This window comes from Nematolebias whitei, chromosome 16, assembly GCF_014905685.2.
Source record: "Nematolebias whitei isolate Nwh7 chromosome 16, NemWhi1, whole genome shotgun sequence".
Classification (NCBI taxonomy): Eukaryota; Metazoa; Chordata; class Actinopteri; order Cyprinodontiformes; family Rivulidae; genus Nematolebias; species Nematolebias whitei.
Window position 1 is genome coordinate 12823184 of NC_056513.1, and position 26746 is coordinate 12849929.

A 26746-nucleotide genomic window follows, 5' to 3' on the forward strand; every position below is an offset into this window, starting at 1 on the left:
ACTCCTCCTCTTCATCATCGTCCTCATCGTGGCAGTGAGTGATCTCCTGGGGAACCTGGGGGAACATGTTGGGAGGTTTGATCTCGCTGAAGGAGCGGGTCAGCTGGGTGCGTTTGCACTCCAGGTCCTTGCAGTCTCTGCAGTGGGTGCGGTTCCGTGTGGCCAGAGGAGACTCCAAGTCTATGTCCACGTGGGTGTGCTCGACAGTCGACTCGTGGGGCATCTTATTAGAAAGAAGAGGGGAAAAAAGACGTTAATGATTCTAAGGCTTGTACATGATGATTACATCATATCGTCATGGTTACCGACAGCTCAGAATGTTCAGTTTTCTGATGAATTAAATATAAGGTCACTTCATCTAACTCTTGTTGAACCCAGCGAGCGCAGCTGATTGGCTGAGAGATTCGAGCACGCTTCCATCTCGACTGTTTTCTTGAAGCTGACTGGCTCCTGGGTCTAAATAAGGTGCCGTGCAAATATACACTTCCTGTTTTGTGTTATTCTTTGTCGCCACTTCCTCAGACTCTTGAGTTGCGTCGCCTGTAGTGTTTAAAAAGGTTCTAACTAATGATACAAAATAAAATAGAACCATTGTTGGGTTTTAATTGATACTTTTTCAGGTTTAAGCTTTTCGTTAAAAGTTGTATTTATAAACTGGACAGTTGGCAACACAAATCTATGAGAAGAGTTTGAGGAAAAACTGGAATATTTTGTAAATTTCTGATCGCTTGTGATCAAGAGAGCAGCAAGTCGTGTTTCAAGAGTTCAGTTTTAGAAAATCATGACCTATTTGTGGGCGTGTGGCTTAGAAAGCCGTCTTCTTGATCACCCACATCCACACAACCAGCCGCCCCCATGTTCATGATTAAATCTCCTGGAAGGACACATCTGACATGAAGATACGCAGACTTTGTTTGTTTAAATACTTATTTATCATGGACGTGGTTTTTTAGCCTTCAGGGCTGCAGCCTTGAACGTTTTCTATCAAAGCAGAGCTCCAGTGGAGTGAGGCGTCAAAATGCTGCTCTGAAATGTATGGAAACGAAACTGAGACGGGTTTGAGGCGACCGCAGCCACTGGGACAATTTTGAGACCGACTTTGTTGCACAAATATTTTAAGCATGATTAAAACTCTGGTAAACCTCTGCGACCTGCGTGAGGAAGTTAGGAATCACTGAGAACGTTTTGTGACACTTTGCAGACTCTCTGGTGAATGCTGTTCAGAAACAAACAGCTGCAGCACAGTGAGATACTGGCCGTCAATTATTAAATAAAAACACACATTTAATAAAAATAATTAGAGCCTGACCGATATATCGGTAGGACCGATATTATAGGCCGATACATATCGGTATCGGTGATAATTGTCCCATTATGCGCCGATATAAGCGCTTCTAATTTTCACCCCAACATGCTGGAACCAGCTGTAATTGTGCAATGTGTCCAGCAGAGGGCGTATGGAGACTACTTTCAAATCAAGGCCGTTCACTTCAACTTTCAGCACAGCGCTTATTTTACTGAACAGAGCATGGTAAGTTTATTTTAACTGATCTGTAAAATAAAATAACGAAACAAATTATCTTCCACCCTCCTGCATGTCATTAGCTACATGCTTCAAGTTAGCAAGCTAACGTTTGGATAACCTAGCATAGGCTATTGTCTTGTAAATCTTTATCCAGAACCATAAATCTAACATAGAGGTAAAATATATTAATGTTAGTAACATTATCTTTGTCGTTCTCAATGAAATGCATTGTTTGTCTGAAATCTTTATTTCTCTGCAAAAAAACAAAACAAACCTCTGCTACGGTCAATACCAACTAGGCCTTCACCATACGTGACTGTTTAAACAATGAACAGGGAAGGGCGCTTCTACGTTTACAGTCATTTATACTTTTGTAACGCTTAATAACTTTATGGTGAATAGTGGAGGATAGAAACTGTGAGCGCACGTTAGGAAGACAGTTTTTATGGCTAACACCTGTAAGCCTAGTGTGGGTCTTTGTGTAGCATGGACATGAATAGCTTAGCTTCATGGTTGCTAACAGGTGTGCTAAATAAGTAATCCCCGATCCACTCGGTGTTTACTTAGATTTTCAGGTGTACACAAAGCTCAAAAAAGTTCTGCCAATATGTTGGTTATTGGCATTAGCCCAATATCTGTAATAGTGATAGCCAAAATATCCATATTGGTCAGACTCTAATAACAATCAACCAACAAAAATGCCACATCGCACATTTTACTCTGAATCAATCAAGTTGAACTCTCTTAAACATGACTGAAAAGACTGAGTTTAATATAAAATATTAACAACTATAAAGTTAAAGCCAAATCTGACCTTAAAGTTGTGGGATGTTTGATGAACATGAACCGACTCCGACGTGCAGCTACTCACCAGGACGTGCGCAGCTCTGAACAGGTAGCTGAAGGGGTAATACAGCAGGTTGATGAAGGAGGCGGCGTACAGGTCGGCGTAACGCATCACCTGGGAGGCGAACAGGGTCTGTCTGGAGCCGCTGCGGAACAAGCTACCCATCATGCCGTAGCACATGTCCATGTCGTGCGTCACTTTCTGAGGAAGGACAACGAGGAAGACGATGTTAAGAAAGGACAACAGAGACAAATCTTTTTAGAGGTTTTGTGTTCAGGTATATACTGTATATAAAATATAGTGCTGCTTTTTTAATCTGCAGGTTTGTGTAAAATTATTGATGTGGTAAATATATTTTTAGATCCAAATGCATTATTTTGTTGCAACTGATAAGAAACTATTACAAGTAAAAATGTTAGGGTTTTTTTGGCAAGGTTAATTAAAATCTAAACAAAATTTTGCATATTTTTTTACCCTTAACAATCCCACTTTTCCATAGTTTTAATAGAGAGTGACCCTGTTCGTTTTCTCCAAAGCCCTGAATTTAAAGAAACTAAAAGACTCATTGATGAGATGTGGTAACGAGTAATTCTGTCTCAAACATACTGTATAGAACAGGGCTATTCAACAGGCAGAACAATCAGCCCACCAATGGGTTCATTTTTAAATAAAACTAGACTTTAAACTGTAAAACAAACTTACTTAATGACAAGAACTGCTGGATTTTTGGCCCCTGAGCTCTTGGTTTTCAGTGACTGTGGCCCCCTGAGCAATTTAGTTGAATAGTCCTCGTATAGAATATGAGAGAAAACTCAAGTGATGGAAGTTGTACCTTGACTCTTCTCTGAATAGTGCTGATGTCAGGCCTCTCGTTACTACTGCTGTCCAGATGTCTGAGGAAAGACAAGGAGAAGGACGATGAGGACAGGGTGAGGGCGTCGGGGGGGGGAGGGAGGGATACTGATATCAGTTTGCTGAAACGTAGTACGTCAAAGAGGTGGCGTAACAGCCAGTCGTGCCAGGCTATAAATACTGTCAGCGAGTCTGGTTATCAGGTGGTTTGGGTATTCACCCCTTCAGACTTTAACCTATTGACCCTGTTGTTCTCTCTCCAATCTCTGCCCGCACGTTTTCAACCAGGCTGCAGGAAGCAAAGTGCAGCGGAGCTGGCGCAGGAGACAGTGAGGAGCAGAAGAGGGGCCCGAAGGTTGCAGTTCTTACTTGTAAAGTTCGGCCAAGAAAATGTCCAAGCCTTGAAGTTCCTCGAATAATGCTGGAAAACACACACAAACGAGAATCAAACCTTGTTTTCTTTAGATTATTCAAGGGCGTTATTTAAAAACTGTGTGAAACAAACATATGCTAACAATTGTAACAGTATGACCAACTGAAGATTAGTAAAAGTACAGAAACAGATCAGTGTTGGTATCTTTCCACAACAATAACAAATAAATAAATAAAAACAGCCGTGACTGAAAGCAAAGAAAGCTCCGGTTTTGGCTCAGTCTCAGAAATTATGGCGCTTGTAAACATGGTGCATTCCAGTTTGCCCCCCGACCCGAGCGCTTCTTTTCATAAGACTCAAAACGTGATGGAAGCTGAGATCAGAAAGTCAAGTATCTTAACTAGGCTTGACACAATAACAAATTTTGCTAAGCGATTAATTGTCTCAGAAATTATTGAGATAAACGATAATATTGTTTGAAATTTGACAATTAGTAATCGTCCAATTTAAGAAGAAATGTTGGTCCATTTTTGTGTGTAGTACCTTTTTTGACCACTGGACGACAGTATAAGACTGAACCAAAGGATGGATAGTGAGGGAGCGAGCAGCATGTGTCTAAGAAAAATGGGAGGGAGGCCCCTTGACGTGACATGGGCTGTCTCTCGTTCTGGTTTTTCAGTTCTCAAAATGGCGGACGCTCTGTGTGGTTTGAGCTCTTTAGCATAGCATTTGTCAAAAAGATTTTAATTTTTTTTTTAAATCAGTAAACAAGTTCTCAGTTTCTTTTTGCAGAGAAAAACTTTTTACACAAAGGCACGGGTTTCAACCGTGAATTTTGGAGCTTTAACAAGACGAAGGTTTTTTCCTCGAGGTTGGCCTGTTAGCTCGTAGCTTAGCTGCTTTTAAAGATTCAAAAACGAGATTTTGGACGTTAAAACAAATTTTAAAGAGAAAAGAGAAAAGAGAAAAGAGGGAGGGGTCAGTGAAGAGCACTGGAGTTGAGTCTTTTGTCGTCCAGTGTCTTCAGTAGAAAGAGAGAGACACAAAGAAACGATAAAGCCGATAAATGAAAATGAGGTCGATAATTTTCATTTATCATGCGATTAATTGATTTATTGTTTATCGCGACGACCTAATCTTAACCTTGGAATTTAGCTTGAATAGTTTTCTTGGCTACTTTTCAACCATCTGCACTATCTGATTACCGGTAATCAACCTGGGGTTGCATGTAATCTTGCATCCATGTCCTGGGAGGTTGTCCATTGTTCCAGGAACCTTGTACTTTTTAATAATGTCGACCACCAGCAAAACAAGAACACAAAGCAGATGGTGTTGTAGCGTTGAGCTTTATAATCACCGTTCTGAGCTCCTCACACAGCTCTGGCCTTAGATTTCTCTGCTCCACGGTTAGCGTGGCGCACTCAACCGTAACAAACAGCAACAAGTTTGTTCCTTTTTAATAAAACTAAAGGGATGATGAAAGGTTTGGGGCGCATGCGATACCAGTTCGGGTCAACTTGCTTGAAACATGACAATAATGCAAAGATTAATATTCTCTTTAAAGATACCAACAAATCGGTCTGTACTATCTTAGCTTATGTTTGTAAAATAAACGACAAACGCCTTTTCACAATATTTGCTTGTAGTAAAGGTCTAATTCACCAGAACAAGTTCAACCATGGCTATTTGTTGTTTATTTATTGCATAAAGATGGAATCACATCAATAAGACATGCTGGGCTGAAGATCGATCACCGTTTGATATTGTTACTGGTCGTTAGTCACAAACCCAAACAATCACAAATAACTAAATACAAATAATTCTGCAAAAGGAAAACTTTTGCTTTTAAAAAAAGTATAAAAATTTGCAGTATTTCTGAAGGTTTGTAGCAACACTCACAGCTCTTGTCGGTCCAGACGTGCAGCTCCTGGGCCAGTTCAGGTATAACCAGGAACGTCCTCCAGCCTTGACGTTTCTTGGACTTGAGGATGTCTCCAAAGATGTGGTCCCCAATGTATAAAATGTCCTTTCCTTTGGCCCCCAGCAAGTCACACACAATGTCTGAAGAACCTTGAGAAGAATTACATGTTCTTAGTTGCATATTTTGCATTTTTTGGTACAAAAATAAAAAAAATAAAAAAGAAATTCAGTGAGAGAGTGAAGGACTTGCCTCCAGAGTACACTATTCCATGCTGCAGGGGTCCCGTGTAGGTTCCTATTTTTAGGCGTCCTGTAGTCTGGAATGAGGAAAACATCAGATTTATCTAACCTAAATGAGGTCGGAGTTGTTTTAATGCTGCTTTACGAGCTGCGCTGCACTCGTGACTTCTCGAGTCATTTTTCCAGCTCACAGCAGAACACCTACTGAGTCATATTTTTTATAACGTGCACAGACTGTGACCCTCAAGTCGTACACACAGGTGTGTGTGATCCTATTCTTCTCACCGTGTCGACTTGTCGGAGCACCGTCCCCTCCCCAAAGAACAGCGGCTTCCTGGCATCCACAAGGATCAGATCAAAGTAAGACTGCCAGGGTCGGTGGGCGGTACCCGGCTGTGGATGGAACAAAGACAAGCAGGTGCATGTCCACATATTAATATGTTGGACACGTTTTTTTTACCTTTTTCTCTGCAACTTTAGCAGAACGTAATTTTACCTTTGGACCGTGTGGGAAGTCGAACAGGTAAGTCATGATTTTCTGTGGGAAAAATCAACATAAAGTGTCGAGTCAAGTCCAATTCAGCTTTGTTTAAATGTAAAGGAGCTGGTTTTTACTTACATCTGTGTATTTGTAGTCACTGTTGGTTGCTAAGAAAACTTTGGCCACTTCATTCATCCGGCTGAGGAGGAGAGGAAGCTTCCCCTGATGAGAACGGAGGACAAAAAGAGAAAAGCATATTTCAGAACCAGCCTCTTCACGGAGTGGCAGACACTCACAGACACTCACAGACACTCTGCTGAGCCCCGAGGACTTACATCTCTCACCACGTACTTCTCCAAGTTCTCAACCGTCTTCTCTTTTAACGTTCCCTGTGATGAGAAACACGAGAAAAATTAACTACTGCAAAGACCATCCACAGACATGACTAATGTGGCGTCCAACCAATGTCCCTAAAAGGACAGAACGTCCTCAGAGACACCGCGTTTCTACTAACCCCTCTCTCTATGTGCTAATCTACAAGTCAGGATGAGTCGGCATACCCTGACCACCCACAAAACACTGACTGTATGATAATTAACCCTCAGTGTTAATAATAACCCTTTGTGCTAATTAACCCTCTTTCCTGAGAAGACAGACATTCAGTCTCCAAGTGAAGTCAGCATCAGCAATAGTGGGGAGTGGTGGCGCAGAGGTTAGAGAAGGTGGGCCTGTAATCGGAAGATCGCCGGTTCAAGCCCCGGTACAGACAACATTAAAAATGTGGGTGGGGTAGGTGAAGAACACACACCTGCCCCCACCCTCATTCGCCCCACTCTGGCCCCATGAGCAAGGCCCTTAACCCCCATCTGCTCCCTAAACAGGTCTCTCTTGAAAATGAGTTCTCATGGCTCAATGAGACTACCTGTATAAATAAAGGATAAATGAAAATAAAGGATAAATTAAAAAATTGACAGAACCCGATCATAACCTCAGGATAACAGAACTATGGTTGCCATAGTAACAAAGGCAGTACACCCACCAGTTGCACAGAAGCTTCAAACAGACCACCTGGTATTTTCAATGTGCGTGTCAGGAACCAAATGGTGTTTATGTAAAAACAAGGTGTTAACATTTTCAACAAAAGCCATTGTGTTTCCCCTTTAAAGACGTTGAGAGGAATGTTTAATTATAATTAATTATGCAGCTTGTTCACACCCACGGTTGGTAGCTGCATTTGACTGGTTAAGATGAAGGGCACGTTCACGTCGTGTGTCAGGTAAGCTGACACGTGAAGTTGGAGTTGGTGAGCAGTCTCGGGTGGAGGAAGTTGTCCGAAGCCGACAGAAGTGGGACGTCTGTGTGGAGAGTTGGCTCTGAGCCAGCCCAGAAGCCCACGTGACTCCGAGCCAGTCAGCTGAGAAATGGAGAGAAGTTCTTAACTTGCTCAGACACCCCGGAGCGATGGTAACGTCTTGCCAAATGAAACACACTCCTGAAGAAAGACATCCCTTCTTGGGATGGCCTGCCACTGGCGTTCACCCCACATCCATTGTGGTAATGAGATGGACATCTCCCGGTAGAACAAAGTCTTTCTTCTGATGAGAACAACTCTGTGCTAACTCGAGTTCTTTTAGACATTTACAATTAGTTCACAAATCTTGGATACAGTTTACCTAAATTTCAACATAGTCCAAATTAAATACTTCTCAAAGTTTTAGACTATTTACATAATTCACTTTCTGAAATAATACTATTGATTATTCATTCATATTTCATATTCGCCATAATTTCACACTGTTGTTTACTGTTCACAAGCTGAAAATAAATGTTCCAGAATTGTGTATTTAAATGACCAGATTCTTGTGTCTTTCTTTGAGTGAGGGGAATTACAATATTGTTCAAGGACTCACATTAGAACTTAAATAAAGGTCTATCAACATTTATTACATACCCTTGAACGGTTAGCACAAACACCTGTTAAAAGACGTTCAGACCTCGCAAGCATTACTCCTACACTAGCAACGATTAATACTGGCTCAAACTGTTACAGTTTAATATCTATACACGAAAAAAATACTATTTTATGTCTTCCCTCACAAAAAAAATAAAAAGTTACAACTGATTAAAGCTGTCTGATATGGGATACTGCAGCTACAGAGAGTAGACAGAAAGCTGATTTAATCCTCACGTTACTCCGCTTCATACATTAAAGAGCAGCACACTGAACCTTTGGTTTCCTTTGAACCAATAAACAAACAGTCGGCGAGTGCGTTTATGTTAGAGAAAAGCCCGTGCACAGCTGGTAAGACACTGTTTACACCACAGAGTGCTCTATAAATGTGTGTTTGAAAGAAAGAATATTCAATTTGAGCTGCTTTCTAAACTACTGTAGCTGAGATTTCAGAGCTTGGATGGATGAAAGCTTAAATAAAGCTTAGACTGAATTCTGTTCAGGTCGTTGGGCAATAAGTTAAAATGCCAGCCTGCAACTCTTGAGGTAGTTTAGAACCATTACCTCATCCTTATTTTCATCTTCAAGCATTTGTTTCCATAATTTACTGGACTTGAAATCTATGAATTCTTCCGTCAGCGACTAAAATGTTCCAACACGAGCAGGACATCCTCAGCATGCATCGCTTTCAAAACCTGCCTCGTTATTCATCTTTCATTGTATTAAGTTATCGCCTCATTTACTTGCATTTTCCTGAATCTTATACGTGTACGGCATCTTTTTTAACTGTGGTTGGAAATTAATCAGACTTTACAGACTTGAACTTGTTGACGACCTTTATTTTGAGTCGTTTGAGACGCTCATTTGTAAAGTTTGACACTAAATGTTAGCGGCAACGCAGCAAAAAAGCAACAAAAAAAAAAAAATCTAGAAATCTGTTGTAGTTTCAAAATTTGTCATTTGGAGATCAACTCATATTCAACACGCCGTACAACGTTTTGTCAAAGCTTTTGCTGTTCAGAGCTCACACAGCCTCCGTCCTTCAATTTTATTCATTAATTCAGCCTTTATTTATACAGGCTAGTCTCACTGAGTCACAAGGACTCATTTACAAGATAGACCTGTTTTAGACATACAACATATAAAGGACAGAACAATAAATTACAGTAAAATGCAATTAAAATAAAAGTAATGTTATAAAACAATAAAGCAAGGCACCATAAAACAAGATAAAATGCTAAAAACAAGAACATATTTGCGTTGATGTTTCTATTGACCATATCAAATGTTTAAAATCCCCTAAAGAAATCAAGGTGGACAATTTCAGTTCCTGTTGCAAGGTGTTCCAGGATACAAGAGCAGAGAAAGAAAAGGCCTTTTTGCCAAGTTCAGTCCGCACTGAGGGAACGCTGCAGGTAATGGACTGAGAGCGAATGCTGTAACTGCACTGACGACATGACATGTGGGAGGAGATGAAGGCAGCAGAACAAGGAGCGATTTATAGATGAAAATGAACCAGTGAGAGAGCCTACATGTAGATAATGACCAACTGACCAGTGAGTACAGGGTGCAGTGATGGTACGGTAGTTACAACCAGTTATGAATCTTAGCACACCATGGTAGACAGCATCCAACATCTGCCAGCAGCTGGCAGGGGCATTCATGTAAATAATGTCACCAAAGTCAATGGCTGGTAGGAAAGTAGCAGCTACAAGGTGTTTTCTGACAGTCATAGAGTTAAGCAAGATCTATTTCTGAAAAAGAAACCCAGTTATAATTTCAATTTCTTTATCAAGTTTTCAATATGTGGTTTAAAAGATAGATGGTGCATCAACCAAAACTCCAAAGTATTTGTAAGAATCTACAATAGGAACACCATGCATAAAAGAGATAGGTGTAAGAACTGCTGGCACCAAACATTCTGTTTGAAAACAACCTCTCTTTGGTTTTATCAGCATTTAGCAACAGTTTGAGATTAAATAAGTCTGACTGAATTTTGTCAAATGCAGACTGTAGAAGCTGGAAAACTTTGACAGCTGTGTTAGCTGGACAATAAACAGTTGTATTGTCAGCACAGAGATGCAAGGATGCATCAGGAAGGTTTTGACCTACACTACTTATACAAATGTAAAAAGAAAATTGTAACAAGAGTGGGTCCTAAAACTGAGCCTTGTGGGACACCATTATGTAACAGTTAGGTAGCTAAATAAAGTACAGTTATGTCGAACATATTGCCTCTGGCCTGAGAGATAGTTTGAGAACCAGCTAACAGTGTGATCTGAGAAGCCAATATCTGAGAGCTTGTGGCATAAGATGTCATGATCTACAGTATCAAAGGCTTTGGGCAGGTTTAAGTAAAGTGCAGCACAGTAAAAATGTTTTTTATGAATATTCCTAAACCAAATATGACAGATTACAGTTTAATTAAATCAGAATAATGACTCTTGATAGTAATCAGGTGATTATTTAATTTGTGGATTCCTGTCCACTTCAGTACCCACAGCTAAAAGGACCCGCTATAAGATCTAGTTTCTTGCAGATGCAGACTTCATACAAGACGTTGCATCTCTAACTTTTTCTTTTTTGGCACTGCATTCGAACTGAACTGGCAAGAACAAAAATGCTCTTATAACAAAAAAGATGTAAAATGACAGAAAAATATATACAGAGTATTTTAATTTAGGCCAAACAGGTTATTTAAGTGACATTACACTGATGTAGAGCGCGTTTAGTCGGATCAAACTACTTTCAACGTGGTAACAGACCCGTATGTTTGATGTGCGCGCCTCAGAAATCCTCTGTTGCTGAATTTTTTTTACCTTGAAGTGGACCCAATCCACAGCGTCCCGGACGTCCTGGAACATGCTCTTGTAGGACATGAACAGGTCACCATCTTTGAAGCCCGTTTCACAGCTGCGAAAGGGGAGCAAAGAGACACACGAGCACAGCCGTCGGACAGGCCAAATCTTTACAAAGGATTTTTATAAAAATCGTGACATTTGTTGTTGTTTTTTTCTGTTTGCTTTTAAATGGGATAGCCTTCCCTTGTTGGAGGGTCCCCAGCCAAACAGGAAAGCATTCTCCCCCTAAAAGACCAACAACCAGGTTTCAGAGGACAAAGGACATGCAGCCATTCCAGATTACATTCTCAAAAAAATTAAATAATAAATATATAAATTACAGGCCATTAATCTTCTTTACAGAAGCATTTAGAAAACATGAAATGGTTTCCATCTGTGTTGACAGTTAGTAAAGAAACTTTAAATACCATCTCATTTTACTGAGAATCCATGCTCTGATAACATCTGATACAACAAATTAATACTTTATGTTGAATAAAAACATGAAATCCCATTTGATGACCATTTGAAAAGAATTAGCTGGAATTAGAATTCGAGACACCAGGAGATTTCCATGCTTTAGGACTCGTTTTAGCCCCCGTGTGGCTTGCAAATGTCTTTGTGTCGTCATGCAGAGCTCAGAAACGTGTTGTTAAATGACACGTCTGTAAAATAAAACTGAAACTTTCTTACCTTGTGTATCTGTCACAGTTGGAAAAGAAATCCACAAGGCATGCAAAAAGGTAGGTTTCTTTAAAACAAAGAGGCATTTAACGGTTACAAAACAGTTCGATCAAATAATTTGAAAACTTCTTGTAAACAGTTTCGCCATCTCTGTTTTTGCAGACCTTACCTGGCAGGTTGAACAGTGTGTTCAGGATATAAAAACGCTCTGTATCGTCCCTCTGAATGAACTTATTTGGGTACCTTTCACGTATTTCTGGGCTGGAAAAACAAACAAAACGAAACAAGACAAAAATGCTTTTTTTGTTTTGTTTTTTTATGTGCCTTTTTCATCTGTAGTATGTCGGGTAATGCAAGCAGAAAGAGCCAACTTACCCTCGAAGGAAGTTGAATCCATGGACACAAACCAGGATATTACCGTAAGCATCAACCTTAAGGAGGTTTCCATACATGGTATCAAACACCAGACCCCTGAAAGTGGGAGGAAAAAAAAACTGCAAGTCAGAAACAAACTGTTTCAGCATGGATTGTTTATTTAAAGTATTTAAATTTAAATTGTAGAGAAGTGCAGCTGGACAGCAAAGGGTTAACACTTCACAAAGCCAATGCAGCAGGAGGAAAAATGTGTGGGTGGCAGAGAGTGGAGATCATGACAGGCTGCAGAGGGAGCTTCTCCCTGCACCTGTGGGCTGCACAAAGGTGCAGCAGGTGCAAAATCATTTAAAATAATTTAATTTAAATAAACAATCCATGCCGCTCGTGTGGCTCATCCATCAATTAGCCATTTGTGTGTCATGTCTACTCTTACTATGAAAAAAAAAAAAAAAAAAACGCGAAAGAGGAAGACAGCGAAAGTCGAACCGCGAATTAGCGAGGGACTACTGTATTCATAAAGTTTGATTTATAAACGGAGCTGAACTCCGATTCTCGTATTTTCTTTGGACTCTAACTAAAAGATCAAAGGAGGAATCAAGGGCCAAAAGTGTTAAAAAAATGAAAGCAAAACAATTAGCAGTAGCTGCCCATTAGCCTGACAACCGGTCTGTCGGTGAGACGTGTCTGACCTGGTGGGAAATGATGGATCGTAGACGAAGCTGAGCAGCTCCTGGGGGTAACCGATGGAGACCAGGCGTTCCACCGTCAGCTCAAAGCCCAACGACTCGTACTCGGGCGACTTGTACACTGAAAGAGACACAAAAGCATTTCAGCTTACAGGCAAGAATGCAACAATTTCTCACTATACATGATTTTGAAATTTTTCATTTGGGAGCTCCTAAAACACTGTTTCTGTGTGGACGCAATGTTAAAACAAAACAAAACTAGAGATGCACGATCCGATACCAATATCGGTCCTGATACAGAAAAAAACTTCTGGATCGGGTATCGTGACAATGTGACCGATCCGTGACTGGGCAGATCTATTCACTCTAATTCTATGCTTTGTGCTCTGAGTGACGTCACGCTCTAGCGAACTCACCTCACAGACGGTTTTCAAAATGGAGCGAGCGAAAGGGTCAGCCATCTGGAACTATTTCACACTACCTCAGCCAACACATTCGACAGCTACGTGCAATACGTGCACAGCAACGGTTCCAGGAGTTGTCACTAAAACTTCCAGTTATAAACACTACCAACTTCATCAAGCATCTCCAGAGATTTCACCCTAAAGAGCACGCGGAGTTTGCTGAACGGAATTCAGCACTGGTTTTCTGTATCAGATCTATATCGGATCGGTATCGGCCGATGCCAAACCTCAGGTATCCGTATTGGAAGTGGAAAAAGTGGATCGGTGCATCCCTAAACAAAACCAATAAAAAAAACTTTTCATATTTACAAACGTTCCCATATGGACAGGGCCCTGTCCATTAAAAAATAAATAAAAATAAAAAATCACAATTTTTGCAACATTCAACCAGGAACCAAATGGAAGAGATCGTTGTCTTACCTGCTGGTGACAAAACAAGGCATTTTTATTATTTTTCATTATATAAAGAGTTATAGATATCACGTTTTGGTTTCCTAAAGAAAATTAAAAACCATTGACACAAACGCCGTCTATTTACAGATTGCATTATCAGAAAAATGTGGTTTTCCTACTTCGTATCTCTGAACATATGACGCGAACATTTCAACATTCTACAAACTCATTGAGAAACTCCCAATAAAAGACATTTTGTTCAATTTGCAAAAAGAAATATAAACGCTAAGTAAAAACCTGCTAAATGTAGAACGTTATACACACTTTAACCTGCAATCAAGTATAATTTTTAAAAGCAAGCGTGACACACAAAAGGTTTCATAAAACAGGACTTTGTGTGTTTCCATAGAAACAGCAGGTTAGGAGTTATTGTGTTTGTTCGCTCATGTTGTGCAGCAGGCAAGTGACTTTTCCAAGTTTAGCTCTTTTACTTGAGACCAGGTCTTGTTTCAGTATTTTAATACGATCTCCTCACTTTCTAGTGGACCCTCCCCTCAAACAAACAGACGAATTCCCCCGTCTCCATCTGCGTGAACCAGTGTGTCTCTGAGCGGCAACAAATATCGAACGTCTTTTACTTCAGAACCTTCTAAATGTCTGGATATGTTTCTCAGTTTCCTCGCATGAGTTGCAGACGCTCACAGTCTTGTTGCTTTAAAAAAACTGAGCATGTTCACAGATTTGCGAGGCAAATTATATTCTTAAAATAGTCGCAGAGTTTTTGCGGGCATCTCGAGCCCTTCTCCATTTTGTTTAAGTAATAGTGTTAGAATCACAGATTTTTTTTCTGTTTATTTATTTTTTGCCTCTGTATGAAAGCTCAAGTGCATTTCTAACTCGACTCTATAAACATCGCTTCAACTTGCAGAATGAAAACAAACAAACAAAACAACTCCTGTAACCGTTCAGCTGCAGATATCCAGAACACAAGTCCACAAAGAAAGAGGATCAGGTGTGAAAATGAAAAATCACCCAACTCTCATCAACAGATGTAAACAGCCCTGTGACAGTCGACCCCCACCACCACCACCTCCTCCATGCTGTCACTGCCAGTCATTGATATTTAGCCCCCCCACACTCTGGAAATATAAACACAGACTCATGCTGGGCTAAGATCAGGCTGGCAGGAGATTAAAATGCTTTCTGAGACTGGAAAAAAGATGATGTCAGATGTTATAAATTCACGTACAAAGAATGCTCTTGTGTTGATGCCTGCTTTAAACCTGCTGGGGTGTCCAGCAGGGTGGGAGGAGGATGCTGGCTGATGGTTCTTTAGGGCAGTGGTTCCCAACCCTGGTCCTGGAGGAACCCAATCCTGCATGTTTTAGTTGTTTCCTGCTAATAAAATCACTGAGTCATGTGTGCTGGAGCAGGGAAACAACAAAAACATGCAGGACGGCGTTCCTCAAGGACCATAGTTCGGAATCGTTGCTTTAGGGGGAAGAGGGAAGGGAAGTGATTGTCATCACTGTATGTTCTCATACAATGGTGAAATTAGTTCTCTGCATTTAACCCATCACACGTGAGATAGACCCAGGTGGAGCAGTGGGCAGCTATGCAAGTGCCCCCCCCGGGGGGTGGGGGGGTGTAACTGGAAGAACTGCACTGCAGGATGTACAGGAAACCATCTGTGTTCTACTCTGAAAAAGTCAGAGAATGTGCCAAAGTTGAACGCTGCGTTTGAAACGGAAAAACATTTCTAAGTTTGGTTCGAGTTCCAGGAAAATCGTTGGGTTTAGCCGGGCTCGGCACCCCCCACTCTGTAAACAAAAGTCTGTCTCTGCATTATAATCACGTAGCCTCTTGTGGTTCACCCCCCGCTGTTTTCTCACAGCGCGCTGAGGTTTTGGGCTCTCTGCCCAGATGCATACGTCCCCCCCCCCCCCAATGCTCACTTGTCTTAATCTTCCTGAACATCTGAGATGCTACAAAAAATCTATTTTGAGAGCCGTTTCCCCTCAGTCACCTTTGCTATCATCACTTTCTCTGCATTTAGTTCACAGGAGAGCTCTCTTGCATGTTGTCCGTGTGCACCCCCCCTTCACCCCCACCTCATATAATATAAAGCCACATCTTAAAAATGATCTCATCTGCTGATGTTGTGATTAACCTTTAAAGCATGTGTCAAAGTTAAAACACTTCATTTTGTTGTTTAGGATGTCAACAATTGTCTTAATAGCAGCATGGCTTTAAAAACTTTAATAGTTTTTTGTAAATAAACTTAAAACAAAGACCTTAAAACTTATTTTATAGCTCATTAGATGATTAAAAATTAAAGCAAAAACTAAAGGCTTAAGATTTAATTATTTTCTTTATTACCACACTGGTACAGATTGTCCTAAATAGACATGGCATGTTTTTTTTTTGTTTTGTTTTTTTTACTACAGTTTTTAATGACAAAAATACGAAATTACTAAGATGAACATTTTCTTTGTAACTCAATAAAGCAAACAAAAACAAAGTAAATCTCTAAATCAGAAACCCCACACAAACATACAACATCCGCAGTCAGCAGTGCATCCTTTTCGCCAGTAACACAAGACGCCACGCACTATTTTAAAAGTTTGGGGTTCGAGCCACAGACGGCAGAGTGATTTATGGAGCTGTTTTTCATTAAAGCCACACTTCAAACTGCTTACACAAAGTTTCACGTTGCATCTGATTCAACTGCATCACCAGATTAAAAGTGCATGTTTGCTGCAGACAGGAAGTGGTATTCTTGTTGCTGTGACCTTCACATTCTTTTATTTATACTTTATTAGAGTCCTTGATTCACTTGCAGTAAGCCCCAGCTCGTATTTATCACGCTGTCATTACACACAAACACACACCTTCTTACAACTACAGAGACATGAGACTTGTGACATACAGTAGTCCCTCGCTACTTTGCAGTTTGACTTTCGCTGACTCACTCGTTTGTGGTTTTTCAAAGTAAGATTGTACACAAAAAAAAAAAACACAAGATTGTCAACTTTAATATTACTCACGTGATTGAGAGGGTATGGGATACAGTAAAAAGTTAACGAAAAACATTTTTTGGACAGGTGCCGCCATTTTGTAGTTTTCTCTCAATAAGCCTATATTGGAACGCCAGTCAAAACGACTACACTACCCAGAGGTCAACGGCCACTGCTCTCTGCCAAAACGGAGGGAAAGTTTTGCAATGCAAGCTCACAGAACCGGCAGGAAAGTCGCAAATAATCCTCTCTCTCATGCTGCTGTATTCATTCATACCCAGCTACTCACTACAGGCTCATGTTCGGGCTGCTGTTTAATATATCGTATTATTTTACATTATTAGTGTTTAGTGTATATATTAGATCTTTTAGCGTATTGTTTAGCGTTCGTTGAACGTATATCTAGGCCTTTCATGATAAACAATAAATCAATTAATCACATGATCAAGTAAAATGAGGTCGATGATTTTCATTTATCAGCTTTATTGTTTTTTGTGTCTCTCTCTTTCTACTGAAGACACTGGATGACAAAAGGCTCAACTCCAGTGCTCATCACTGACCCCTCTCTCTTTTTTCTCTTTAAAATCTGTTTTAACCGTTCAAAACCGCGTTTTTGGATCGTTAAAAGCAGTTAAGCTGAGAAGCTAAGCTAACAGTCCGACCTCGGGGAAAAACCTCCATCTTGTCGAAGCTCCAAAATTCACGGTTGAAACTCGTGCCTTCATGTAAAAAGTTGTTTTTCTCTGCAAAAAGAAGCTGAGAACTTGTGTACCAATTTTTTTATTAAAAGCTTTGTGTGAAAAATGCTATGCTAAAGAACTCAAACCACACCAAGTGTCTGCCATTTTGAGAACCCAATGTCAAGGGGCCTCTCTCCCATTTTTCTTAGAGACACGCTGCTCGCTCCCTCACCATCCATCCTTTGGTTCAAACAGTCTTATGCTGCCATCCAGTGGTCAAAAAAAAACTACACTCAAAACATATTAACCAACATTTCTTCTTAAATTTGACAATAATTACTAATTATTGTCAAATTTCAAACAATATCGTTTTTCACAATAATTTCTGAGACAATTAATCGCCCAGCAAAATTTGTTATCGTCACAGGCCTACGTATATCTTAGTGTATATCTTAGATACTTGTATACTGTTTCTTTTTATATTTTATATTTTTTCTATTTTGGGTGTAACTGGGACCTTGAGTACACAATTTCATTCCACCTCATGCAACAAGTGATGTGAATGACAATAAAGAAACTTGAACTTGAAGCTTCCTGAAGCTCAATTATTCATGTGCACATCTACCTGGACTGGTGGGCTTAGTCACTGCAGGGCAGGACTGCCGAACCGGAAGAGAGCCCGATCGGAACCGAGCTGCTGGTCTGCAGAGTTGGAGAGTAAAATTTTACAGTTCTGTATTGTACACATACCCGGGCCGCCCTTGCAAAAGAGATCGGTCATTTCAATTTACCTGGTTAAATAAAGTTGAATAAAATATACGTATATTGTTAAAAATTACGTAGGTTTAAGAGTTTAGAACATTGTAAATAACTTTGCAAGAATACGGGAAAGGTTTATAAAGCTTTAAAATATATATAAATATTAAAATAAATATAGAATTCCTGCTTCGCGGTTTTGCACTTATTGCGGGGGTCTCTGGAACGTAACCCCCGCGATAATCAAGTGACTGCTGCATATCATGAATCCCTAATGAAACTGTTGCCGGGTCATTTTATTCCTGCTGCTCCAACAGCCGAGCGGTGTGATGCATCTCCAGAGTTTAAAGGTTGGTTTACCCCATGCCTGCATGTAATTTACACCCCGACACACAAAGTAAACGACCTGCACCCTTCTTTTAACGGCACTAAATCCAACACCATCATACTGGGACGCTTAATCTGAAGCCTGACGCACGATAAACTATGTTACAAACGTTAAGGCAGCGATACGCGTGTTTATTTAGCCGTTTACTGTGCAAACTAACTCACAGATTTAGGATTTTGTGAAGCAAGTTTTGGAAAAATGAGAGCGTTGCAGCACAGCTTCAGGGGGTGACACCTCAGCCAAAAGTCTGTTGGAAAACTAGGGCGAAACCGTTAATATCTCTCAGTGAAATCTAGGCCTAAAATGTTTTCTTCAGGCCGTTCTGTGTTCCCTTTAAGAGCAGAAGAACAGATGAAGCAATGTTGACCTACCTAATATTGATTTGGTTTGGAAAAACTTACAAAATATGTGATAGCTGCTGGCTGTTCCCTGAGGGTTCACAGTTGACAGATGTTTGAGTTTTACATACTCTTATGGTGAACAAATATCTCAGGGTGGAACTAAGCGAAAACACAGACAGGCAGAATTCCCTGAAATGTTTTTTTTTTTAATCTGTGGTTTGCTGCTGTGTCGTAAGGTTTCTGAAAACAAGATAACTAGTGTTTGAGAAAAGTTTGCTTGTTGGTCAACTCTCAAATGTCAAATCAACGGCAGGTTTAGTGTCTTTGGCTTTAAGGGTGCCAAAAACATTTCAAACCCAACGGGACTTTCAATGCAAACTGTTCCATCCTACGGACAGAACACCCAAACTGAGCAGTCTGCAGTTCAGTTGGAGAAACTAAACGGCCTCTTCACAGACGCATGGCTCAAGACAGAAGAGCCAGCTCTTCAAGACGAGACTCAGCTGTGCACCTGCACCTTAAGGATACAGGGTCCTGCATACTCCATCGGAAGCAGTGAAATCGGCTCTCATTGATGTAAAATCGCGTAACTTTGTTCTCAGAGGAGCTTCGCGTGCCCTTTCTCGGCACAAGGCCCAAACTGAACTTTTTCTTCACAAGCGTATGCGTCAAGGATTGTGTGATGGGTCAAAAGTTTGCGGGCGTGATCGTCAATGTGGAAATGTGCTCGTACATTCAGCTGTACGACACTTTAAACACAGTAAATTAGTCAAAAGCCTGAAAACTCCTGGATGGGGATTGTGCAGACATCATGTATGGAGCAGTCTGTCTGCAGAAAAGTGTGGCGCTCTCTTCATGATAGATTTGTGGCCAAACGGCAGACGCAGGGACGGAGTGGAGACTCTGGCAGGAAGTAACCTGTGAGGTGACGGATGCTGCAGTGGGAGGGGTTTCCCAGGAGCTCTGCGCCGTGTCTCGTGGACTACGGAAGGTATGTGAGAAAATGACCATCCCGCAACCACGTCACCGCGAGTCGACTGGATTCAGATGGAGGATGCAGAAGCCTTTGGGAGACACTTGAGTGCTAAAATGTTTATATTCTGGACAGAGAGGACAGGTGGTTTGAAAGCGGGAGAAATTAAGCCATCAAACAAGTAGAGCCAGGTTTAAACAGAGGAGGTCTCAAATTTCAACTTTCAAAAACCTACAGTAAGTAAGTTTCTTTCGTCTGCTCTCTTCTGCAGGGTTGCCACAGCGAGAGGACTCGAATGAAAGATTTAGTTAATTTTACAGCCTTCCTGATGCAACCTGGGCTTGAACCAACAACCTCAAGATCAAAAGACCGCAGCAGTACTTCCCCTAACATTATACAAGGAGGGCACCCTGCACTGTCAACAGAACCGAGCGCCCTGCGAAATTTACTTCACCCACAAACTCCCCCTCGTCGACAACTGCCGGCACAGACATAGTACTTTTTTTTTTTTTTTTTTACAGTACAGTACACGACTGTCAACTTTATAGTAATATTACTGTACTCACGTGATTGGGAAAAATTAAAATAATAATAATTTGGATAGGCGCCGCCATTTTGTAGTTTTCTTTCACTCATAAGAACTACAATGGCTATAAGTCATTACAATACTGTACTGTAGTGCCTCCGGCCGGCGGCCGCTGCTTTTTGCCGAACAGAAAGCAAAGTCATGACTGCCAATCCACTTTTCAAACGTAATATTTTAATCATGTCACTGGAACAAGTTTCTTTAAGAAAATTAAACTTTATGTAACCCGGGTGCTGACTGGCTGCACAGGACCAGACCCCCAGACTCAGGATTGAACCTGGAAGACTCTAGCCAGCACACGAGGGCTTCCAAGAGAGGACGCGCGCCGAAGGTCCAGCAGTCCATCTCGCCCATGGCCAGTTTTTCATGTCTTTCAACCGGCAGACGTGGACGAGCTGGTAAGTAAAATTTAGTAGCTACATATACAGTATTGTATATATGTTGTTAAAACCAGATGGGAAGCAAAACACCATCTATAGAATGGAAATCCAGTTGTTTTGTTTTTTAAACTTTTGTTGGATTAACACTCTCCTGGATGACTGAGAACCTATACCAGCATATGTACATATGCATCTTAAGAGCTCCAATCAAAAACAAGTCTTTTCGATTTTTTCTAACCACACGCAAACTTTCGCATAAAATGTGTCTCACATTTTCTTTCAGCAAAGTGCTGTGGTGAAGTGGCAGCTATTTTGTGAAATTAATAAAACACTTGTGGTGAAAACCTGAAAACTGACCAATGATACACGATAGCCACACTTCTAGCAAACATTAACACTTGGTTACGATTACTCATAAAGTGAGTCATGTCAGCAGCTGAGAATCTAATATCTCAAGCTCTCAGAATGAGGATGGGGGTACAGAGCCACGTAAAAATATACAAGTGGATCCCTTCCTCAGGGGAGCCACCGCTGCTGAACCCAACAAACAAATGTGACCTGATTCTCAAAGTCAGGGGAGATTTATTTTTAGATGTGTAGAGCCCAAAAACTGGAGCTGAGTCACAAAAAAAGTGACATGATGCATGAGGATCGGCCTCGTTACTATGTAGTGAGAATAAAAAGACATTTTTGTAATTGATTTAAAAAAAATAAAAAAATAAAACATGGAGCTGTGCTTAAAACCTTTTTCATTCAACCTTTATTTATCCAGGTTAGTCTCATTGAGTCACAAGGACTCATTTACAAGAGAGACCCGTTTTAGACAGACATCAAAGTTCATGCTCAAACATCCAGATACAAAACCCAGTAATGGTCAGCCAGGTCATCTGGACAGTTTCTTTTTTGTGGAAAGATGTTTTGCCCTCTATCCTGAGGGCTTCATCAGTCTGAGGAGTCCCAAGTAAACGGTTTTCCCCACCAAGCAGTACACTCCTTTAGTGGACCAACCAGTTTGCTGGAGATAAGATGGTTTCTGGGGGCTGTTCTGTCCCCTGACTGATGAAGCCCTCTGGATAAAGGGTGAAATGCCTTTCTGCAAAAACAAACCAAAAAAAAAAAAAAAAAAACTTCTAGATAACATGGCTGACCGTTTTAGACAGACAACGTATAAATTACAGAAAACAATAAACTACAGTAAAAAAATGCAATTAAAATAAAAGTAGTGTTATAAAACAACTCAATGTGCCATAAAACTAGGTAAAATTACTAAAAACAAGAAAATATTTGCTTTGATCCAACAAAGTTCAGTCAGGTTATCTGGACTTTTTTGTTGTTGCTGTTGTTGTCGAGACTTTTCGTCCTTCATTCAAAGAACTTCGTCAGGCTGAGGAGCCACAATAAACTGAGTCTCAGCTTGTTGTGGCTCCTCGAACCGATCAAGTTCTGTGGATGAAGGACAAAACATCTCAACAAAAAAAAAAAAAAAGAAATCATCCAGATGACCTGACTGAACTTTGTTGAATTTTTTTTAACCTGGATTTTTGAGCATGAACTTAGATGTTTTTGAATCACTTTGGCTAAGTCTGCCTGAGAGAAGTCGACGGGGGAGAGGGCAGGTTCCAGAAACCATTTTATCACCAGCAAACTGGTTGGTCGACAATGTGGTTGTGCTGCTTGTGGGACTCAGATTCTTGTGGCTCTTTGGACTGATGGAAGTTATTTGGATGAAGGACGAAACGCCTCAACAAAAAAAGAAACCGCTAGAGGACCTGACTTAACTTTGTTGGGTATTTTGTTTTACCTGGATTATTGAGCATTAACTTTCATATTTGAAATTAATGTTTCTATTGGCATTATTAAATGTTTAAAATCCCCTAAAGAAAATGGCAAATAAAATAGAAAAATGATTTTGGGATCCTCACATAAAGTAAAAAAGTAAAGTGTCATCGACATAGAACTAAATACGTTTTAACCTGCAACTGAGGGGGTAGATAATAGGAAAGTATTGTAAGATAAAATGAACAAATTGCACTGTAGGTTTTAATATCTACAGTAAATATCAATTTATTCAACCTTTATTTACATACAAAACATAACAGAGTCGAGATCCTCTTTTTCAATGCCACTGATTACATTTCCCATACTGTCACATCTTTTTCTTTACAGTATCCGTTTCTTTTTAGTTTTCAGCTTAATATATTTGTAACATTATCAGTCTGGTTTATTAAAAATGTATATTTTGATTTAGACAACACACAATCAGCTTGTACTAGGACAATGAAGGTTCTTGTGATGGGATAAGATACTTTAGGAACTATAAATACATATTTTGTACATGAAAATGGCTCCAGCTACCAAACAAAAAAGTGTTGAATGAAAACTGGGAATTAAAGTAAAATAAAAATAAATCAGCAGCCCTAAAACTGAAGAGCACTCAACAAATAAAGCCCAAATTCTTCCTAGTTGAGTTTGTTGATCTCTCCAACTGTTTTTTGCTTGTGGGAATAATTTGAATGTGAATTCAACTCACCTGCTAAAGTGTAATCCATATCAAAGCCAAAGCACTTGATTTTCTCCATTGCCAAACTTCGATTGACGAAGATTCTGAAGATAAAGAAAAGTTGGGAAAACATTTTAGTTGCAGAGGAACAATGAACGAGCCACTCCGAAAGTAGCGTCAGAAGTTGAAAAAAATTGGGTGAAAACTCACTAAAATCCTTAAAACTAAACCTGTGACTTTTATTATATCCTTTAGAAAGTTGCTGCAAAACACGCTCGGATATTGCACCAATTCAGGAGAAAACTACAAGTTTAATTTAGGTTGTGAAACATCGTTTTGATACAGCCAATCAAGGAAGGCGCCACTGTTTGCAGAGTGCAGACAGCAGCTACAGTTAGGCTAAAGACTCCGCCGTGGTCTCTTTAACTGAATGAGGTCAAGCTTTAAATCTAAAAATGAACAAACTGGTTTGTGATCATTTATAGATTTTAGCTTCAGGAGGCTCATTACTGTTAAAGTAGAATAAAGTTTATAGCTTTGCAAAGTTTTGAAGACCAGACAAAACAAAAAAAAAGTCCAAGTAATCATCTTAATTCACACAATATTTTTTTATAACAATAGTCTTCTTAAACTCAAAATTTGTGAGCAAAACTTGCGACCACGTGATGCTTTCCATTTGTGTTTGTTTATGTACAGAAAACGGTTAAAGTGATTAAAAACAGACCAACCCTAAACGTATGGATTGTTTTTGTCGACCTACGCTGAATACGGTCAGTCGACCATGTGACTTCAGCCTCTATGTCGCTTTCAGCTGAGCAATTTGTTTACATTGAGTGCGTACCTGCATTTCAGACATGTACATCAACGTATATGAAAAACTAGTGGAGTGTCAAACAGCACCATTTGATGCAGGTCAGTATAACCTTTTATGTTTGATTTTATACTTTGCAATGAGTGCCTACCCACATTTATTAAAACTGCAACACATTTTTATGTTTTAGAAAGCATTACATCCAGATGACTTTAGTTATGGTCATTATAGGTGCAGAAACAACCATTCTGTTCCATTTCAGAAGAGTCTTGCTGATAAGAAGTCATTATGATGAGGAGTCCAAATTAGTTACAGATATTGACAATATTGGATTTAAAAGCAAAACGCAACAGTAAAGCCCTGGCGTGTGACAATCGGTTAACAAAAATCTAATTCAAACGAGTGTTTTCTTGTCCTATTACGTCATCAAAAACTTATTCAGCCATTTATTTAACTTTTTTTTCTTAAAGAGTAAATTCATGTTTTAATTGAATATTTTGCCATAGTACAAGAACAAAATGCTAAATATTCCAACAAAATATCACTCATGATTATATGACCGTTTATCTACGGTGGCTCAGTTGGCACAGAAAGTGTGAAACTTCTGGTACAAAGGCAAAGCGACACAACTTATCTTGAGCAGCTGTGGCTGAGCTGAATGTGGAACTGATATAATTCCACAAAGATCAATATTTAGCCTCACAACGAAAGAAAATTCAGAAACATCACGCAGAACAAAGACAGCTCATCTGATCCACAAGCTAAAAACTGATAAAGCATGCAAAGAATCCCCCCCACCCCCCACCACCACCACATCTTATAATCCTGCGTCATCTCCAAACCACTTGTGAGTACCTGGCAGCAGATCCATAGTGGACAAGTTCCCATTTAGAGTTGAGTCCAGGACACGAGCGGCGATACATCGTGGGCGAAATGACTCTGTTTGACTGTGCGTTGGGCCGATCTGCTTCCACACAGCGCAGCGCTGGCCCTCAAACAATGCCCCCCCCCCCTCTTTGCTTTCTTGCCATTCAGAAATTTTCTCACTTGTTGCAAAATTGATTGTGTCCGTTCTGCGTCATTCTCTGTTGTTGTGCACGTGTGTGCTGTCAGTCAGGGTTGTTGTTGTTGTTGTGCAGCAGGATGTTTGTGCGCCCTCAAAGACATCTAGAACAATCCCAAGTGGGGTCGAATGAAGCCGGTCAGAGCCCCGAGCGGCAGCTGCTGCACGACTCAGGACAAACGCAGCTGAGGCTGCAGCCGAACAGCATTTCTTTATCACCTGGACTCTAAATAAGAAAGCTTTAAAAACTTCCAGCACTATTTTCTATTTAAAATAAACTCTTCAAAAGACAAAAATATATAAATTAATCCTAATTCATGCTCAATAATCCAGGTAGCAAAAACAACAACAAAGTTAAGTCAAGTTCTCTAGACCAGTGGTTCTCAAACTGTGGTCCCTGGACCCCCAGGGGTCCACGAGTCAGTGCTTGGGTTTTTTTTTTTTTTTTTTTTTACAAGCGCATAGATTTTTAACAACCCAGCGTTAAAATACACCAAAATGAAGGAAATCATATCTACTTTATTTTTAAAAAATTCAGGGGGGGGGGGGGGACCATTAATAATAACTCATTAATAATCATTTTTAAAACTTGTCATTACAAGTAAGCAGGCTCACCACGTAGTGAAATCAAGTGTAATTTATTAATTTCTTTATAATTCAGGTTTTAAATAACCATTTGTCAGTAAGTCATCTGCTGTAAGCAGTGTGAGTGTTCGTACATACAAAGTTTGTTTTGGAGAGTAAAGTTTTTTTTCGTTAGAAAAGTAATCTGAGCATCTAGCAGAAACATAACAGCATTAAATCTTTAAAATTGTCTGTTTTGATGCATGACTAGTGTTTATAACTGTTTTATAACTGTTAAATGCTTTGTAAAGCTTTGCAACCTGGTTATAACACATTAACAATTTTTTAAGAGGTGCTTAGGGAGTGGTACCTAAATTGTTTATGCTGGAAACTTTTAAATCATAAAATTTTAAGTGATAACTTATTTATATTATTAAGTGATAGCTTATTTTTCTTTATTTTAGAGGTTTGGATGTTAAAAAGCTAATTATACATCTGGTTTTTTTTTACGATTAATGTAAACTTTAAAATAATTCATTAGTGACAGAATTGCATCATTATAGCTTTACTTTCCTTTGTTAATTAAATAATCTAATAACTAACTTGTATTTTTCTCTCAAAATTAAGAATTTGTTTAAATCTAAGAAGATAGCTTTAAATGTGATCACTTAGGCCACATAAGATTAGCAGTAAATTCATCCCGGTTTATCTTATCTGTTCTTTGGCATTTGAAATGTAAATGCTTCTGGGAGGTAAAGAACGTCCATAAAAGATAAGTTGTGCTCCTCCTGGGCTGCTCTGTACGGACGGTGGGTGTGGGTGCCTTGATTACAGTCATCGACTTTGGTCCTGCTGACAACTGTGGGCCTTCAAATAGTTCATACGGGCCGCCCTGCGCCTGCGAGAAAATCCCTTAATAACTTTTATTCCATCTGAAGCGGCCGAGGACAGATTTTTTCCACTGCTCTCTAATCTCACGCAGACAGCGGCTGGACTTTGTGTGATAAGAGATTATCTGAGCTATAGGGAGCTGCTCAGCCCCCTGCAATTTATTTA

The 26746-nt window shown here is 40.0% G+C and overlaps 1 protein-coding gene across 1 annotated transcript in view; it reads right to left on the reverse strand.

The window, feature by feature from the left end:
- Nucleotides 1-26746, reverse strand: part of nt5c2b (5'-nucleotidase, cytosolic IIb) — a gene marked incomplete at its 3' end in the record, with an annotated part of 38073 nt that continues 11327 nt past the window's right edge. Inside the window, 16 exon segments of the mRNA XM_037690259.1 lie at nucleotides 1-223; nucleotides 2397-2573; nucleotides 3205-3265; nucleotides 3594-3645; nucleotides 5497-5667; nucleotides 5768-5834; nucleotides 6043-6150; nucleotides 6254-6295; nucleotides 6377-6460; nucleotides 6574-6627; nucleotides 11009-11102; nucleotides 11723-11780; nucleotides 11883-11974; nucleotides 12089-12184; nucleotides 12778-12895; nucleotides 23283-23356. Coding sequence (XP_037546187.1) covers nucleotides 1-223; nucleotides 2397-2573; nucleotides 3205-3265; nucleotides 3594-3645; nucleotides 5497-5667; nucleotides 5768-5834; nucleotides 6043-6150; nucleotides 6254-6295; nucleotides 6377-6460; nucleotides 6574-6627; nucleotides 11009-11102; nucleotides 11723-11780; nucleotides 11883-11974; nucleotides 12089-12184; nucleotides 12778-12895; nucleotides 23283-23356 — 1571 coding nt within the window.